Source organism: Trichechus manatus, unplaced genomic scaffold (assembly GCF_000243295.1).
Source record: "Trichechus manatus latirostris isolate Lorelei unplaced genomic scaffold, TriManLat1.0 scaffold00122, whole genome shotgun sequence".
Classification (NCBI taxonomy): Eukaryota; Metazoa; Chordata; class Mammalia; order Sirenia; family Trichechidae; genus Trichechus; species Trichechus manatus.
The window spans coordinates 6801598-6821426 of NW_004444058.1; the positions used below are offsets into that span (position 1 = coordinate 6801598).

General features: G+C 50.8%; 1 protein-coding gene across 1 annotated transcript in view; it reads right to left on the minus strand.

Moving 5' to 3' along the window:
- Positions 1-8425: 8425 nt before the first annotated feature.
- Positions 8426-19829, minus strand: part of AP1M1 (adaptor related protein complex 1 subunit mu 1) — a 31556-nt gene continuing 20152 nt past the window's right edge. Inside the window, exons 6-12 of the mRNA XM_004384427.2 lie at positions 18384-18510; positions 17270-17412; positions 16737-16808; positions 16154-16312; positions 9956-10081; positions 9379-9454; positions 8426-9257 (exon numbers count right to left, since the gene is read on the minus strand). Coding sequence (XP_004384484.1) covers positions 9235-9257; positions 9379-9454; positions 9956-10081; positions 16154-16312; positions 16737-16808; positions 17270-17412; positions 18384-18510 — 726 coding nt within the window. The 3' untranslated portion in view covers positions 8426-9234. The remainder of the gene's footprint in view (positions 9258-9378; positions 9455-9955; positions 10082-16153; positions 16313-16736; positions 16809-17269; positions 17413-18383; positions 18511-19829) is intronic.

Here is a 19829-nt window from a genome sequence, read left to right on the forward strand (position 1 = left end):
CTGGGAGATGATCAGAGCATACACAGAGGCAAAAAGACATTGAGCTACACACTTACGGTGTGAGTATCTAATACTCAGTAGTAGAATTCTCACCTCCAGTAGAAGACCTGGGTTTGATTCCCGCCCAGTGCACCTCATACTCAGTCACCACCCGTCTGTCAGTGGAGGCTTGCATGTTGCTATGATGCTGAATGGGTTTCAGCAGAGCCTCCAGACTAATACGGACTAGGAAGAAAGGGCTGGCAATCAACTTCTGAAAATCAGCCAATGAAAACCCTATGGATCACAACGGTCTAATCCGAAACCCATCACGGGATGGCACAGGACCGAGCGGCAGATCGTTCCATTGTGCATGGGGTCGATTCCACAGCAGGTAACAACTGTATGTTATCCCACAATGTGAAAGTGAATATATATATCCACTAAAGCAAAACAATTTGTTGTTGTTGTTGTGTGCCATTAAGTCGATTCTGACTCATACAGACACTATATGACAGAGTAGAACTGCCCCACAGGGTTTCCCAGGCTGTAATCATTACAGGAGCAGATTGCCAGGTTGCTTCCCCCACAGAGTGGCTGGTGGGTTCAAATCGCCAACCTTTCAATTAGCAGCTGAGCAGTTAACCATTGCGCCACCAGGGCTCCTTAAAACAATTTGAGCAGTGCTAATTTACATAAGCAAAATATCAGTAGCATTAAAAACACCTACAACTTAGGGGCCACTGAGTTTCTGTTTAGAGCGATGGAAACATTTGGGAATGGTTAATGGTGATGGTTGAACAACATAACGAACATATTTAATGTCACTGAACTGTACCTGTGAAGGCAGTAGAAATGGTGAACTGGCCAGAAACTTCTAGGCACAACATTCTCAGTTTGGCCAGGGGTTATGGCATGTAGCTTTATAAAACAGGGTGACCACTCCCGAAGTCCACTGTTCAGCCAAAGATTAGACGGGCTTATAAAACCAAACAATAACATACGTGAGGAATGTGCTTCTTAGATCAATCAAGTATACGAGACCAAATGGGCAACTCCTGCCCAAAAGCAACGAGAAGGCAGGAAGCAACTGGAAAACTGGATGAATGGACACGGGGAACCTGAGGTGGAGAAGGGGAGAGCGCTGACACATTGCGGGGATTGCCACCAATGTCACGAAACAATTCGTGAATAAATTTTTGAATGAGAAACTGAAAAAAAAAAAAAAAAATACAATTTACAAAATTTCACTTTATAGTCACCTGACTTTTTAATAAATTTTTTCTAGGCTGATTTTTGCTAAGAAAATGCCGATAATACCTGACCCTAAAATTGTAGATGATTTTTCTTATGAACTTTGTGTAAATTAAAATTTAAAAATTAAGCTAAAAAAATAGTGAAATTCCTTGAAAAGTTAAACATAGTTACCATAAAAAGCCCACTGACGTGGAGTCAATTCCGACTCATAGTGACCCCACAGAGTTTCCAAGGCTGTAAATCTCAACAGAAGCAGACGGCCGGCCGCATCTTTCTCCCGTGGAGCCGCTGGTGGTTTCGAACCGCCCACCTTTTGGTTAGCAGTCGATTGCTTTAACCACTGCGCCACCAGGGCTCAATTCCACTCCTATTTATATACTCAAGAGAAATGAAAACAGGAACACAAGTAGGTATTTATACACGAATGATCAGAGCAGCACCACATTATTCACAATTGCCAAACACTGGGAACAACTCAAGTGCCCATTAACAGACGATGGATGAAATAAATGTAGTCCATCCAAGCAGTGGAATAGAGAGAACCGAAGTTCTGATACATGCTACGGCATGGATGAACCTGGAAAACATTATGCTGAGTGAGAGAAGCCGGACACAAAAGCCCACATATTGCATAATCCATTTCTATGAAACATCTAGAATAGGCAAATGCATACAGACCAAAGTTTATTGGTGGTTGCCAAGGGCTGGGAGAGGTGGAATGAGGAGTGACTACTAATGGGTACGGAGTTTCCTTTTGGGGTGATGAGAATGTGCTGGAACTAGATAGATAGAGGTGGTGGCTGCACAACACCGTGAACGTGTAAATGCTACTAAATTGTTCTTTTCGGGTGAATTTTATGTCACGTAAATTTCACCTCAATAAAAACAAACACCAAGCAGCCCATGAATTGCGCTGGAGTCTGCACCTTCTAATAGGATCTTCATCTGACTCATAGTGGAACTGACTTGATGGCACCTAACAACAATAGGAACTTGGTGCTTTGGGAAGGGCACTGAGTGGTTCTCACTTGGTTGACAATGACAGAACCATTTCCTCTTTGAGAGGCTCTTTCTTCTAATGAAATGGCATGCGGAAGCCCCATGCCCAGAGAGGGTAGGAGCCTCCTCAAGGACACACAGCGAGGCGGGCCTCCCGCCTCTCTGCTCCCCTCTATCCCCAGGGCCAGGTCCTGGGCGTTTCCTGGGGTGGGGGTTCTGCTCTGGGCTTGGGTCCCCAGCGAGCCTGAATGGGTAGGGGGCAGAGCCAGTGCTGAAGGAAGCAGGTGAGGGGTCCCCTGCCTGCTTCCTTCAATTTGACCCCCCATCCCCCACCCACCAGCCCTGGAGGCTTCTGGTTGGGGGCAGCTGGAGAGGACTCGGAGAGCAGAACTAGGCTGGGGGGGGCTGTTCTTTTCTGTCTCTGGGACTCAGTTTCCCCATGTGTACAGGGGTGTCTGCCAGTGTTCTCCGAGTCCAGAGGGTCTGCCTGACCCCTGGCTGACCTGACTTTGTCCTTCCAGCCTTCAGGTGCCACCTTGGGGTCAGGGCTTCCAGTGCCCCTGCTGACCTCCCATCGTTGAGTCCCTGGCAATGTTGGGTGACGGGTAGAGAGGGCAGGTTTGGCAGTCAAGAGCTGGGGGTCTGGGGAGGATGTTCAGAACCTGTGACCTTTTCGAGCCTCAGTTTCCACGCCTGTCCTGGTCAGGCAATAACCCGCAGGAGTGGGAGCAGGGGTCTGGGCTCCTTCCCTTGTGCTCAGAGAAAGCACTCCCCCCCACCACCCGCACCCTAGGCCTGTTCTGCTCTGCTCCCGCCCCCGCCCCTGCCGCGGGCCTAGCCCAGCGGCTCCTGGGCTGCGATTCCTGACCTGAGGGCGCCCCCTGATGGCCCTGAGCAGCATGGCACATCCTTGGGTCCCAGTCCCAGTCCCAGCCCTGGGGTCAGAGTAGTGGCGAAACAGATTGAGGGGGGCTGCCCTTAGGAGGCTTCCAGGAAAATACGGACACAGGCAAATGTGGGACAAATGACAACTGTATGCAGTGGCAAGCTGGCGTGGCTAGGGAGGAAGGGACGTTAGAATTGAGGCCTGGGTGTCAGCTAGCTGCGGGAAGGGGCAGCAGACAGGAGTCCTGCAAGGGCAAAGGTTCAGAGGTGAGAGCGAGCTGGGGCAGAGGTGGAGGCAGGGGAGGGGGTGGAATGGAGGGAGAAGGGTTGACGGGGGTCAGAGCTGCAGGATGAGAGGTGAGGGTTTCCTCTAAGGGTACTGAGGAGCCATGGCAGAATCTTGAGCAGGGGAGGGGCCTGATCTGATTCATAATCTTTATTAAGAATGGTCTGAGGCCATCACAAAAACATTGGTGATGACGTTAACAAGCACCCACGTCTGCACCGCTGAGCAGAATAAATGAAACTCGACAGACGCAATGAGGACCAGGGTTCTGGCCCTGTTCTTCTCCTGCCCCGGGGGGTACCACCAGCCAGAGTTTGGAGTCTTTCCCTTGTATGTTTTTATATTCTATGACATACTATAGGAGGGCACGTCTGTCAGTTTGTTGTACTGTGGGGGCTTGCGTGTTGCTGTGATGCTGGAAGCTACACCACCAGTATTCAAATACCAGCAAGGTCACCCATGACAGACAGGTTTCAGCTAAGCTTCCAGACGCAGACAGACTAGGAAGAAGGGCCGGGCGGTCTACTTCTGAAAAGAATTAGCCAATGAAGACCTTATGAGTAGCAGCAGAACACTGTCTGACACAGTGCTGGAAGATGAGCCCCTCAGGTTGGAAGGCACTCAAAATATAACTGGGAAAGAGCTGCCTCCTCAAAGTAGAGTCAACCTTAATGACATGGATGGAGGCAAGCTTTCGGGACCTTCATTTGCTGATGTGGCATGACTCAAAATGAGAGGAAACAGCTGCAAACATCCATGAATAATTGGAACCTGGAATTGTACGAAGTACGAATCTAGGAAAACTGGAAATGGTCAAAGTGAAATGGAACGCATAAACATCGATATCCTAGGCATTGGTGAACTAAAATGGACTGGTACTGGCCATTCTGAATCAGACAATCATACGATCTACTATACCAGGAATGACAACTTGAAGAGGGATGGTGTTGCAGTCGTTGTCAAGATCTATTCTGAAGTACAACGCTGTCAGTGATAGGATGATATCCATAATATCCATATGCCTACAAGGAAGAATAGTTAATATGACTATTACTCAAATTTACACAACCACTAAGGCCAAAGATGAAGAAATTGAAGATTTTTGCCAACTTTTGCAGTCTGAAACTGATCGAACATGCAATCAGGATGCATTGATAACTACTGGTGAGTAGAATGCAAAAGCTGGAAACAAAGAGGAAGGTTCACTAGTTGGAAAATATGTCTTTGGTGATAGAAACAATGCCAGAGATCGCATGAAAGAATTTTGCAAGACCAGCGACTTCATTGCAAATACCTTTTTCACCAACATAAATGGTGACTATACATGTGGACCTCACCAGATGAATACACAGGAATCAAATCGACAACATCTATGGAAAGAGACGATGGAAAAGCTCAATTATCATCAGTCAGAACAAGGCGAGGGGCTGACTCTGGAACAGAATGTCAATTGCTCATATGCCAAGTTTAAGCTGAAACTGAAGAAAATTAGAACAAGTCCACGAGAGCCAAAGTATGACCTGGAGTATATCCCACCTGAATTTAAAGACCATCTCAAGAATAGATTTGACACACTGAAAACTAATGACCAAAGACCAGAGGAGTTGGGGGATGACATCAAGGACATCATACATGAAGAAAGCAAGAGGTCATTAAGAAGACAGGAAAGAAAAGACCAAAATGGGTGTCAGAAAAGACTCTGAAACTTGCTCTTGAATGTTGAGTAGCTAAAGTGAAAGGAAGAAATGATGAAATAAATGAGTTGAATGTAAGATTTCAAAGGGCAGCTCAAGAAGACAAAATATTATAATGACATGTGCAAAGACCTGGAGTTAGCAAACCAAAAGGTAAGAACATGCTTGGCATTTTCAAGCTGAAAGAACTGAAGAAAAAATTCAAGCCTCAGGTTGCAATATTGAAAGATTCTACAGGAAAAATATTAAACGACACAGGAAGCATTAAAAGAAGATGGAAGGAATACACAGAGTCACTATACCAAAAAGAATTGATGTTCAGCCATTTCAGGAGGTAGCACATGATCAGGAACCGATACTACTGAAGGAAGAAGTCCAAGTTGCACTGAAGGCATTGGCAAAAAACAAAGCTCCAGGAATTAACGGAATATCAATTGAGATGTTTCAACAAACGGATGCAGAGCTGGAAGTGCTCACTCGTCTATGCCAAGAAATTTGGAAGACAGCTACCTGGCCAATCAACTGGAAGAGATCCATATTTATGCCTATTCCCAAGAAATATGATCCAACCAAAGGTGGAAATTATCGAACAATATCATTAATATCACACACAAGTAAAATTTTGCTGCAGATCATTCAAAAGCAGCTGCAGCAGTATACCGACAGGGAACTGCTAGAAATTCAAGCCGGATTCAGAAGAGGACGTGGAATCAGGGATATCATTGCTGATGTCAGATGGATCCTGGCTGAAAGCAGAGAATACCAGAAAGATGTTTGCCTGTGTTTTATTGACTATGCAAAGGCATTCAACTGTGCGGATCGTAACAAATTATGGATAACATTGACCAGAATGAGAATTCCAGAACACCTAACTGTGCTCCTGAGGAACCTGTACATAGACCAAGAGGCAGTTGTTCAAACAGAACAAGGGGATACTGCATGGTTTAAAATCAGGAAAGGTGTGCATCAGGGTTGTATCCCATCACCATACTTATTCAATCTTCATGCTGAGCAAATAATCCAAGAAGCTGGACTATATGAAGAAAAATGGGACATCAGGATTGGAGGAAGCCTCATTAATAACCTGCGATACGCAGATGATACAACCTTGCTTGCTGGAAGTGAAGATGACTTGAAGCACTTGCTGATGAAGATCAAAGACCACAGCCTTCAGTATGGATTACACCTCAACATAAAGAAAACGAAAAGACTGAAGTTGTCAAGGATTTAATTTTCCTTGGATCCACAATCAACACCCATGGAAGCAGCAGTCAAGAAATCAAAAGGCGCACCGCATTGGGCAAATCTGCTGCAAAAGATCTCTTTAAAGTGTTGAAAAGCAAAGATGTCACCTTGAAGACTAAGGTGTGCCTGACCCAAGCCATGGTGTTTTTCATCACCTCATATGCATGCAAAAGCTGGATGATGAATAAGGAAGACCGAAGAACTAACGCCTGTAAATTGTGGTGTTGGTGAAGAATATTGAATATACCATGGACTGCCAGAACACATAAATCTGTCTTGGAAGAAGTACAACCAGAATGCTCCTTAGAAGCAAGGATGGCAAGACTACGTCTCATGTACTTTGGACATGTTATCAGGAGGAATCAGTCTCTGGAGAAGGACATCACGCGTGGTAGGTCATCAAAAAAGAGGAAAACCCTCAATAAGATGGGTTGACACAGTGGCTGCAACAATGGGCTCAAGCATAACAACGATTGTGAGGATGGCACAGGACCGGGCAGTGTTTCGTTCTGTTGTACAAAGGGTCGCTATGAGATGGAACCAACTCCATGGCACCTAACGCCACAGGAGGCAGCGGTGGTTCAGTGGTAGAATTTTTGCCTTCCATGCAGGAGACAGGCTTGATTTCCGGCCAATGCACCTCGTGAGTGGCCACCACTCGTCTGTCTGTTGCTAGGATGCTGAAGAGGTTTCAGCAGAGCTTCCAGACAAAGGCAGACCAAGAAAGGCCTGGCAATTTACTTTAGAAAATCAGCAGAGTCCCATTTCACAGTGTTGTTGTCCACTTATGTTTTGGGTGTGTCTTATAAACAGGATATAGCTGGATTTTGTGTTTTAGTCTGTTGTGATTCCTAATATTTGAATTTATTTCTACCATCTTATGCTGTGCTTTCTTCTGGGGGGTGGATGTACAGTGGGTGTTCCAAACATCTTAGTGCAGTTTAAAGTGCTATTTAAAACTTAAGACTGCACTAAAATTTTGGAACACCCTGTATTAATCCTGATTTTTCCATGTTCTTTCCTTTCCTTCCTCCTACTGGTTTGTTAAAATTTTCTTTAAACTACCTAACCACTGGTTTGAAAGTTATACAAGCATACGCAGCTTTTTTAGACTTTTAGTCTACTCTCTTCCCAAATAGTACAAAGACCCTACGAGGCATTAACACCAGTCACCTATCTGCTATTTTGCAGGATGAAGCTGGACTACAGGGCAGCCATGAGGAGGCAACATGGTGTCACACCTGGGTCCCCTGGGAGGGAGGCCTTCAGGGTTTGCTGCTGACTGGGCTGCGGGCAGGGAAAAAATGAGGAACAAGATGTGTCCAGCGTCTCTCCATTGTTGTCAGGTAAAGATGTCTCTGTGGAGACCAAGGTGTCACTCTGGCCCTGTGAGACCCCTGGGAGGCATCAAGCAGAATGTACAGGCGTACAGTTCCTGGGGGCTTGGTGACACAGAAGAGGGCAGGAGAACTCTGGGAGCACAGTGCTAGGAGGCACCAAGCTGGCGGGGAGGCAGGGATGGCGGTGAGGAGACAGCCTTCCCTGCCCACAGGCATTTCCCCTCCTCGGGTAGGTGATGAGGTGGTGGTTCTCACAGGTTAATGCTTGTACATGAGGAGCGGTTCTGGGCCTGCCCTCAGAGAGGATGGAGCCGGTCAGGTGGAGACCATGAACCCACATCTCCCCGAGCTCTCAGACATGGCTGATGTTGCTGGTCCCAGGACTCCGCTCTGAGGAAGGTCATAAGCTGGGCAGGGCAGGGGACCAGCTGCTGGTGGCCTCAGGGTGGAGGCGGTGGCAGTAGCTGCAGTAGCCGCCTCCAGGAGAGGATGAGTTCACCTGAGCCCTCCTTACACCCACCGGCACTCAAGAGGCGGTGCAGGGGTGACCATGGCAGAGCCACCATGCAGTCAGTGCAGCGTCCCCCACCAAGGGCTTATCCCTGTTCCCCTCAATGGGGATGAGGAGGTGCTGGGAGGGATGACCTGCTTAGGGCCATGTGGGAGTTATCCACACTACAGCTGGACTGGCGGCAGGCAGGACGGAATCGAATGAATGGAATTTAATGGAATCATGACAGGAACACACACAGGTGGGCAGGGACCAGGCACAGATGAGCTGGCCCGGGCCCTCCTGGACCCTTGGCGAGAAGAGACTGGGCCAGCCCCCTTCACAGACCCATGTCCCCTGGGAGAGAAAGACTGATGTGGCCGAGTGTGGTGTGGGTGTGGCACGGGCTGGCCCTGGAGGGCACCACTGTCACAGCACATGAGATGGGGCTGGGAGGCACGCAGGGAAGCTGAACCCTGCAAGTAAGCTCACCCATCAGCTGCATGGGAGGAAGATGAGGCTAGTTTTCAGGAGGAGAGGGCTGGCCCTGCCCTCACTAAGTGCTGTTTGAGGCTGTCAGGATGCGGGAAGTGGGGATGTGGGGACAGGGATCCTGCATGGCCCTGGCAGGGTGGGCACTTGCACAATGCAGTTATCGGTTATAACATAGCAACCAACCAACAAGTAGAAATTCATAAACCTACAAACAACATGAACAAAAACAGCAACAGTGCAACACCCCCAAGATCCCAGCAGAGCCAGCGTGCCCTGGTGGCAGGCGGTGGCAGGTGGCACGTGCAGCCAGCATCTGGCAAGTGCATCTTGATCTTCTTGGTACCAGGGAGCCACACGGCAGAACAATCTGTGAGTGACCTCCCTAGTTGGACGAAGAGGGGCAGAGACAAGATGTCCCAGACAAGACTGTGTCTACCACCCAGAGTGTTGGAGGCAGAGTGGAGCCCGCGGGGAGGTCCTGGGGGGCTGGGGAGGGCACCGGGTCCAGACTCCCGCCTCAATCCAGCTGCTTGGCAGGTGCTTCCGGGGAGCAGGTGTGGCCCCTCACTGGGTCCGAAGCTGGTAATCTAGGAGATGAGGTGGAGGAAGGGTCATTCTCCACTCCTCACTGGGACCCCCGTCCACTCCACTGGGGCAGCAGAGCAGCCCCAGGGACCTCCCAACACCCCCATGGGCGGCCATACTCACCTCCGTTCTGGGTGATGTAGCGGACCCAGGGCAGGGCCTGGTAGCCGCTCTTCTCAATGATCTTCAGGTAGCGCACCTAGGGGCACAGATGCCGGGCCCTGAGCATGCGTGGCCCCCCACGGACTGCCTACCCTTCCCCGGGTTCAGCCCCCCTTTGATCCTTCTTCCCTGGATGGGAAGTGAGCACAGGCTGTGCGGTGGGAGAAAGCCGAGGAGGGGGAGGGCCAAGCCACCTAGAAGGCCTGGCAGAGTCTGAATCCTGCTTGCAGCCACACCCCTCAGTGACCCCAGAGCAGGGGTCCAGGACCCCAGCAACCTCTGGCTCGTCGTGAGTGGGCCCCCCACCCCCTGCCAGGGGATGTGCCTGGGCCTGGTTCCGGGCTCTGAGGTGAGTGCAAGGCCAGGGCAGAGTTGAGGCAGGGCCACTCTCTGCTGTCAGAGCCTTGCTGCCCAGGCAGAGGACAGAGCTTGGTGAGCTGGGTTCACTACTTGTGGCCCTCAGGGCCCAGGCTGACCCTGGACTGTCCCTGGGCCCCACATGGAGCCTGGCCCATCCACCATCCACCTGGCTACACACCTGGATGCCAGAGGTGGTGAAGTAGGGAATCTCGAACTTGACACTGATGGGGGGCTTGCCCTCCTTGTCCTCCGCCTCTACGCTGGGCAGGCCGAAGTGCGCACGCATCAGGTACTCCTTGCCACCCTAGGGGAGCAGGCAGGGGGGTGGTCAGGCTGGGCAATACCCCTGGAGAATGCCATGGATGCTGGGGCCGGGCTCACCACCCCACTGGCACTGAACCCTTCATTTGTGTGGGCTGCAACCCCCCAGCTCTGAGACACCATCGTCCAGTGCCCCAACTCCCCTCACTCTCATGCTCCCAGCCCGGCAGCTGTCCCCTTACACAACCCCACACTGTGCTCCCAGCCCGGCAGCCGTTCCCCACACAGCCACCCCCCACCCCCAGCTCCCAGCTTGGTGGCTCATCCTGCCCCCTCCACGTGCCAAAGCTGGGAGAATCAGAAAAGACATGCCAGGAGGCTATCCCAGGAAACATGCCAAATTCTAAGGAGCAAAAGGAAGTTTTACAAGCACTCAGGGAGGAAAACCTAGTTGCTACCAAGGAGAACAGGAGAGACCAGCCTTGGGCAGAAGAAGGGGGGCGGGGTATGCACAGGTCCTCTGCTGACCAGGCCAGAGTCTGAGCAGTCATCCCTTCACACTCAGCCTCAGGACAACTGAAAAGTGCTAATCTTGTCATTAGGGAAAGAGTGCCTGGAAACTAAGAAAAAGATGAAACCTGACAGGAAAATAGGCAAGAGACACTCAAGTCTCCATCAAAAAATACAAAAGCAAGTGGCCCTTAGATATGAGAAAAGTCACTCAACCTTGCTCCTGATGACGGAACAGCAAAATGAAAGCTTGACAGTAACTCTGCTGGTGACACTGGCAGAATACAAAATCACGTAAGCTCTACTTGGAGAGTTTGACATGACCCAACAGTCTCAACGCTGTGTGACCCCACTCCTAACACCTCTAATAGAACCAACTGACAGAGGCACAGGGTACTCATCAGAGCATTCTCTCTAAAGCCAAAGATCATCAACAACTAAACATTCTTCCACGGTGGATGAACGAATAAAGATCAAACACGCCACAGAGCAGATACCACATGGCTGTAAAAAGGAATGAGGAGCATCTCTTTGTACTGACATTTCTCCTAAATGGTTGGGAGAAAAAGGTAAAGTACAGAATAGTATATATAATACTCCACTTCTGGGTAAGGAGGAGAAGTAGTAACATACACGCTCTTATATACTTCCTTTTACCAAAATCCACATCAGAAGGACGAGGAACACGTGACAATGCTTCCCTACTGGGGAAAGAGGAGTTGGGAAGAGGGACAGGGACGGAAGTGAGACTTCAGTCTCTTTCCTATAGTTTTGACTTTGAACCATATAAAATAAAATTAAAAAAAAAAACCTATTACTGTTGAGTCCATCCAGAGTCATGGCGACCCCATGTGGGACAGCGCAGAACTCCTTCACAGGGTTTTCAATGGCTGTAATCTTATGGAGGTGTCCTTGGGTGGCTCAAACGTTAAGTGATGTGCTACTAACTAAAAGGTTGGAGGTTTGAACCCACCCAGAGGTACCCTGGAAGAAAGGCCTGGCAATTTGCTTCCCCAAAATCAGCCAATGAAAACTTTATGCAGCACAGTTCTACTCTAAAACACATGGGGTCACCACGAGTTGGAATCAACTTGATGGCAACTGGTGGTTAATCTTACAGAAGTAGACTGCCAGGGCTTTCTTCTGTGGCACCACTGGGTGCACGTGAACTGCCAACCTTTCAGTCAGCAGCTGAGTGCAAACAGTCTGCATCACCCAGGACCCCTGAACCATGTAAGTGCTTTATATATTCAAACACACTGAATAAAAAGAGTCATCCTAGAATATAACTGCATATTGGGTTGCTAATGTGGAGAACTTGAAGAGGAAGGATACAAACACATACGTGTATTTAGGATTTTAAGTTCTTTTTGTCCTTAGGGCATGTTGTTTGGAGTCTGAGTGGTTATCATCAACTTGGCATAGTGTTAAATTCATTTTGCTTTCGATTTTTAGGAATAACCTTTTTTTCTTTTTTTTTTCATTTTGATGTGATTTCCTTTTATACTCATGAGAAACATTTACATGGTTTCAAAGTTAAACCTACAAAACAAGATAGAGTCCATGCTGGCAACCTTCTAGCCCTCAGCCCTGCCCCCCTCCTCCCCTTCGAGCTACCCACGTTATTTATTTTATGATCTATTCTTCAGCTGTGTTTTTTAATATCAGAACTATGGTCAACTGTGAATTCAGGGGAACAAAGGAAATAGTCTGACAATCCTGGACGGTAATCACGCCTCTGTGGAATATTACATCGCTGCCAATGATGACTGCCAAGACAGTCAACAACTTGGAAATGAGTGGAAAAGAACACAAAACTGGTTCCGGTCCTTGTTTACAACTACATAAAACAAAACTACACAGGAAAGAGAGATTAGAATGAAAAATGCCAAAAGGCAAACAGTGTTGCATTATGGCAGTGGAATGATAGGTTTTTTCCTCCCTTTCTCTATTTTCTACATTTTCTGTAAAAAAAAAAAAACAAACTCACTGCCATCAAGTCAATTCCAACTCATAGCGACCCTACAGGACAGAGTAGAACTGCCCCATAGGGTTTCCAAGGCTGTAAATCTCTATGGAAGCAGGCTGCCACATCGTTCTCCCATGAGCGGCGGGTGAGTTCAAACCGCTGACCTTTTGGTTAGCAGCTGAGCACGTAACCATTGTAGTGGGATTATAATATTGTGTTAGGGAAAATATGAACATAAAACAATCCTGGCACTTGAATCACTGCATGTTTCAGTTGGGGTCGTCCTCAGATATCTCCAGGGATCCAGGCAGAGAGAGGGAAGGAGGAAGAGAGAGAGGGAAGGAGGGGGAGAGAGAGATAAACGAGAGAGAAAGAGGAGAGGAGAGAGAGGGACAGAGAGACAAAGAGGGACAGAGAGAGATGAGAGGGAGAGAGAGACACAAAGAGAAAGACAGGGGCAGAGGACAGAGGAAAGCAGTGACTGCCAAGAATCCTGCGTGAACGAACAGGTCAGGACGTCCTACCAGCCCCACTGCGCACATACCTGCCTTCCAACGCTCTGGGGACTGTTCCGCACCCAGACTCCGGCCCTCAGAATCATTAATGCAGCCCCTGGCAGCAGCCCCAGTGGATGGAGTCAGGCACAGGAGATGAAACTACTTTCCTGGAGCAGGTGCCGGATTCCAGAAGCCCATGCTGCTCCATCCTAAAGGCCATCTGTCCCCCAGAAGGGGAGTCCATCTGAGCCTCTGGCGGGGAAGGCCCTGGATGGTAGGGAACCAGCGATCCCGTTTCCCCAGGTCAGGGACGTCTACTCACCTATTATGGATTGAATTATGTCCCCCCAAAATAGGAGCTGTAAATCCTAACCTCTATGCCTGTGGTTATAATCCCATTGGGGAATAGGCTGTCTTTGTTATGTTAGCGAGACAGGAGTGTAGGGTGTATCTTGAGTTAATCTCTTTTAAGACATAAAACAGATTAAACAAGTGAGCAGAAGCAGAGACAGGGGAAAAGAGATGCCAGGTCACATAAAGATCGTCCAGGAGCAGAAGCTCAAAGAGACAAGGACGTTCCTCCAGAGCCGACAGAGAAAGAAAGCCTTCCCCTAGAGCTGGCACCCTGAATTCAGACTTCTGGCCTCCTAAACTGTGAGAAAATAAATTTGTTTGTTAAAGCCAGTCATTTATGGTATTTCTGTTATAGCAACACTAGATAACTAAGACAGAATTTGGTACCAGAAGAGTGGGGTGCTGCCCTAACAGATACCTAAAATGTGGAAGTGGTTTTGGAATTGGGTAGTGGGTAGAGGCTAGAAGAGTTTTAAGGTGCCTAATAGTGGAAACTTAGATTGCCTTGAAGAGACTGTTGGTAGAATTATCGATGTCAAAAGCAATTCAGGTGAGGACTCAGAAGAAAGTGAGAGAGCCAAAGAGAAAGTACCGTCTTAGAAAATACATGTGGCGCCAGCAACAGAACGTTGCTAGAACGTGGACATTAAATGTGCTTCTGGTGAGGCTTTAAAAGCAAATGATGAACATGGGATTTGACAATGGAGGAAGGACAATGCTTTTTATACAGTGGCAAAGAACTTGTCTGAATTATGTTCAAATGTTTGGTGAAAGGTAGAACTTGTAAGTGATGAACTTAGATATCTGGCTGAGACTTCTAAGCAAGACTTTAAAGGGGCCGTGTGGTTTCTCCTTGCTGCTTATAGTAAAAAGCAAGAAGAAAGAAGTGGACTTAAAAATGAACTATGCAAAATAAAGACAAAACTTAAAGATCTGGAAAATTCTGTTGTACAAACTAAGAACATGTGTCCTAGAATGTTCACCAAGGACGTGACTACACAATCTTTGTTAAAGAGATTAAGCCTGTGACTGATGGATCTAACCAACTATCACAGCAGAAAACTCATCAGTTTAGACTGAAAGGGACAGAGAAAGAACAAAAGGAAAGAATGCTGTCTGCCTCTTGGAAGGAAACAGGCCAAAGGAGCTGCATGTGTTGTCCTCCAAGAAAAGAAAAGGACCATCCCTGGAGCAGCTCAGAGATCAGTATTAGTGCCAGAAGGAGAACAGGAAGCAAGGCTGCATCAGTTTCAAAGGGTGGAGTCATGGCCTCCTAGGTTTAAAGGAGTTAGATCATCAGCAACTTGGTTCCGGAGTGTGGGGCTGCCGTTCATGAGCACCAGGGGGCAGGGCTGCCATGCCCAAGGGGCAGAAGAATGGGGCCTTCCAGGTCCGAGGCAGTAGGGTTGCCACTCATGTGGACTAAATGAATGGGGCCGCCCAAAGCCAAGGGAGCAGAGTTGCTGTCCCGGTGGGCCTGGAAGGTGGAGCTGAAACCCAGGGCTGAGGAACCTCCACCCAGAATCCAGAGGGCGTGGCCAACCCCCAGAGTCTGGAAGGCACCACTGCCGAAATGGTCTCAGAGAAGAGAAGATTATTTTCAAGCCTTGAGAGCTAATGTAAATTGTTCTGCTGGGTTTGAGACTTGGTTGATGCCTGTTATCCCTTCTTTCCCTCCTATTTCTCCCATTCATAATGGAAATGTCTACCGTGGGCCTGTTCCATCACTGTACTTTGGAAATAGATAACCTCTATTCTAGATTTCACAGAATCACAGATGGCGAAACTTTGTCTCACGTACTTTGAACATGCTATCAGGAGAGATCAGTCACTGCAGAAGGACATCATGTTTCGAAAAGCAGAGGGTGAGTGAAAAAGAGAAGACCCTCAAAGAGATGGACTGCCACAGTGGCTGCAACAATGGGCTCAGACATACCAATGATTGTGAGGATGGCACAGGAATGGGCAGTGTTTTGCTCTGTTGTTCACAGGGTTGCTATGAGTTGGAAATGTCTCCATGGCACCCAGCACCAACAACACAACACAGTTGAAGAGGAATTTTGACCCAGGAAGAACACACCTAAAGTCTCAGCCACATTTGATTTAGATGATTCAGATGAGATTTTGGACTTGAGCTGATTTAAGACTTTTGGGATGGTCTGATGGGGTGAATGTGTTTTACATGTGTCAAGGACATGAATTTGTGGAGGCCAAAGGGTGGAATGTTACGGATTGAATTATATCCCCCAAAAATACATGCTCTATGTCTGTGGTTATAAACCCATTTGGGAATGGGCTGTCTTTGTTAATGAGATAGGGGTAGGGTGTATTTTGAGTCAATCTCTTTTGAGATATGAGATTAAATAAGCAAGCAGAAGCAGAGATGGGGAAGAGAGATGCCAAGTCACCTGAAGATGACCCAGGAGCACCCTGTATTTGGACTTCTAGCCTCCTAAACTCCGAGGAAATAAATTTGTTAAAGCCACCCATTTATGGTATTTCTGTTATAGCAGCACTAGATAACGAAGACACTGTTGATGCTGGGGCTCCTTCTGGGGGATGGGGGAGGCAAACTGCATGGGGACACCCGGCTCCTAACCAGGGACTTCTCAGAGGGACAGCACCACCCAATGCTGATGATGTAGCCACCTCACAAACGGGATGGTCTGGGGACGTTGCGAGTCTGGAGCCAGCCTGTTGCTCCCACTTGCCTGGATCCAGCCCGGCCTTCTGAGTTCCCAGCCCCTCCCTGAGGCAACACTTTCAGTGCCTGCAGGAGCCTCACCGGGAAGGACTTGATGGACCACACAATCTCACTGTTCTCTGGCACCCACTTGACGCTGCCCACGGTGGTCTTGAACTTGGGTGAGTCGGCGTCGTTGGGCACTGGGATGTGGATCTCCACATTGTTGGCTGTTGAACGCCGCTTGAACTGGCTCTTGGCCTGAGCGAGGAGACACGGCTCCTGAGGCTCCCCACATGGACTGCAGAGCTTCAGTCCTACCCCATCCCCTTCGGCTGGAGAAGGCCCTCTTGCCAGCCCAGCCCCAACTCCTAGGATATGTGGTATTCCCTGCAGACGAAGCTCAGCCTGAGGGATGCACCTCAGGAAGGTGCCCCTCTGCACAGTCTTCCTGGGTGTCAGCTGCAGGCTCCTCCCATGGTGGCCACACATCCAGGCCAGGACCAACTCAGCTAATGGGGGGTATGTCCCCCACTGCTCTAGGCCCCTCCCATGTCAGAGCTCACAGTGGGGATTGTGGGGCCCTGGGAGGAAGGGCCAGGGACATGGATTTTACAGTGCGGGTCACAAGGCCCCGGGTGAACATGCCAGGGACACTGAGTGCCTCTTCACCCTGTGCACACACCTTAATCATGTACTCAATGCGGCTGTGTGAATGCTTCTCAATGACAGATTCGATCCATATCAAGGGCTTTACCTGTAGGGAGAGTGAAGGCCACATTCACACCATGTCGAGTTTACAAAGGCCCGTTTCACAGGGGGGAAACTGAGGCCCAGGCCCTGGAACAGCACCTGCTCTCACCCAGCACATCACTCCCCCAGGGCTCTCGGACGAGACCAGAGCCAGCACCAGGACACAGGGGCCATAGGGCTAATGGGGCCACCCTTCAGAGGGGCCCCGGAGCCCAGGTGGCAGTGGGTGTGGGTGCAGACCCTGAGCACCCACGGGCCTACTCTCCTGGGTTGTCATCCTCACTGCCTCCGGGAGCAGGGCCACTCCCACGCAGGGCAGTCAAGGCAGGGGGCTCGGGGCGGCAAGGGCACTGGAGCCTCCCACTGGTCCTCAGCCTTGATGGCCAGCCTGCAGGTGAGGAACCTGCTCCTAAGGGGGTTTGGGTCAGGACCTGGTGGGCTCCTTGCCCTGGTCAGCTGACTCACATGGGTGTTAAGGCGGTAGGACATGAGCTCGAACTCGCCATCAGGTGGGATGAAGGAGATGGTGCGGTCATTTTCGAAGCGTGAGAGCCGTACGCACTGGTGGAACTTCACGTCCTCCAACTCCACGGACTTGCTCTTACCGCCTGCAGGGGCATGGCATGGTGAGGACCGGGCGCGGTGAGGGTGGCCCAGTGAAAGACAGACCCAGGCCTCTGGGTGAGTCTCAGCAAAACTCCTACCCTTGGGTGCCCCAGCAGAGTGGACCCCCCAAATCTGTGGGAGCCCCTTGGCCATGAACGTCAAAGGTCCAGGTCGCAGACCACCTCCTCCCTCCTCCTGTGCTTCCTCCATGGCCTGGGCCCCATGAAAACAGGCCTGGGTGCTGTGGTGTCCTGGCCCAGGAACAGCTAAGGGTTTGTCTGTGAATGACTGAGGAGCCAGTGGAGGTGCGTGGGGCTGGCCTGGGGCTCCCGCACGCCCTGGCCCTGTCAACCCTCTAGCCCTGTCTCAGTTTCCGCTCTCGAAACAGAGGGGCTGTGGAAGTCAAGTTAGCCAGTCCCTACCCTGACTACCCAAGAACGTGGGAACGCCCAAGGAGCGGTGGCTACAGGTGTGACCACAACCTCACAGGCTCTGGCCCCTGCCCACCAGGGCCTGGTGATAGTGGGGGGTGGGGAACAATTCACAGACTGGGAGTCCCAGGCCTGGGGAGGACATGTGACCTGCCACCTCAGCAGGGAGTGGTAGGCACAGCCAGGAACTCAGGCCGAGCCACTCTGCCCCTCACCAAGGAGCATGCTGCATCCAGGCAGGGGTCAGAAGACAGGCCTGGGTCGACACCCACCACGCAGACAGCGCAGGGCAGGGTCATGAGGCCTAGCTATGCGTCTAGAACACTCATGACATGGCCCTTGGCAGGGACGACAGTGGGCGTCACTACTGGGTTTCCACACTCCTGTGTCACCCACATCCGGGCATCAATTCTCACAGACACCTTCCACGTGACATGGAGATGTTTCTAAACTGCTGCTGGACATCAGCCTGCCCCTCAGAGAATGCGGCCCCTCCGAGAGGCCCGCCTCGCCCTGCCCATGCCTGGGGCCCAGGTACTCACGGCCTGTGTTGTCGAAGAGCACCTTGTCGTTGAGGCCCAGGCGCAGCTCGGGCATGCCCGACAGGAAGACCCGCATCTTGATAGAGCCCACGATCTCGCTGCGCAGCACGTTCCCGTTGGCACTGACCTGGTGGGGTGGGCAGCGTGAGGGGAGGCCATGCCCTGCGTCACTCACAACAGCCCACCACCCTCCACCCTCACACGGGGGACCTCCCAGAATCCCACTTCCATACCCTGCTCCTCTCCATCTGCTCCTGTGTCCCCTTAGCTAAGAGTCCCCACCTGCCACCCCAGGCCCCTCCATCCCTCAGGGCCCTCACCGCCCTAGGCCTGGAATCCTGTCTAAGCCGCTAAGCCCCCTACACCCATCTCTCTCATGCACCCTCATGGCTGGCACACAGCTGCCTCCTCCAGGGAGCCCTCCCTGATGCCCAGGCAGACCTGTGGCTTGACCCAGGCCTCCACCCGCACCAGCAAACCCAACAGGCTAGACTGACTTTTCTCACATCTGTCTCTGCCTGGGCCCAGGGAGGCCCTAACCATGCCTCCTGGGACTTGTTAAGGATGAGGCTTCTTGGCCCAAACCCCTTCCTGCTCCCTGGCCACCAGGGAGTCTGACAACCACCATTATTGTAAAACAGAAATCAACGCAGCAGGAGCTTCTCCTCCGCACCAACAACCCACCAGGCCGCATACTACTGGGGCAACCTGGCATCACGTGAGTGTGGTTCCAAACCACACCAGGCTGCCACCACTGCAGGGCAGGCACCAAGCGGTCCTGGGAGAAGCGGGATGAGGCCCGCCCCACGCCTACTTCAGGATGGGGACACCGAGGTGCACCAAGGGGCACTGGGCAGCTGGCACAGTCCCTGCCCCACCGTGTGCTGATGTGTCCACACTGCTGGGAGGCCCAGGGGCTGCAAACTCAGGCTCTGCAGGGCTGCCCGCCACTGCCCACCCTCACCTCCTGTCATGGCCCCTCCTTGCTCCACTTGGCCATACTGCCCACCGTCGCCCACACCTGGTGCGCTCCCCAACTGGTACATCATAGCCCCTCCTCCTCTCTCTCCAGCCTGGCCTTGCTGCCACTGGATCCTGAGTGTCAGGGACTGATCCATTTGCATCTGTGCCCTTCCTTACCGGATGCAGTTGCTAGTTAAGGACATGCACCGTCTAAATTCTGGAATCTGAGGGCAAAAGCTGACTCAGCCTTCAGCTGGACAAGCAGGCTCGTGAGCGGGCATCTGAGCACATGCCTGGGCCCAGTCTTGGCCTTGGCCTGGGTGGAGGAGTGGAGTCCTCCAGGCGACACCCCGTGGCTGGGGTGCCCCGCGCTCCCAGCATTCTCCTGCTCAGTCCTGCCAGGAGTGGCTTCCCTCCCCTGGGACACCCCAGAGAAAGGCAGGCTGTGTTCTGGCTCAGCAAACAATTCAGACGAGAGTCCCC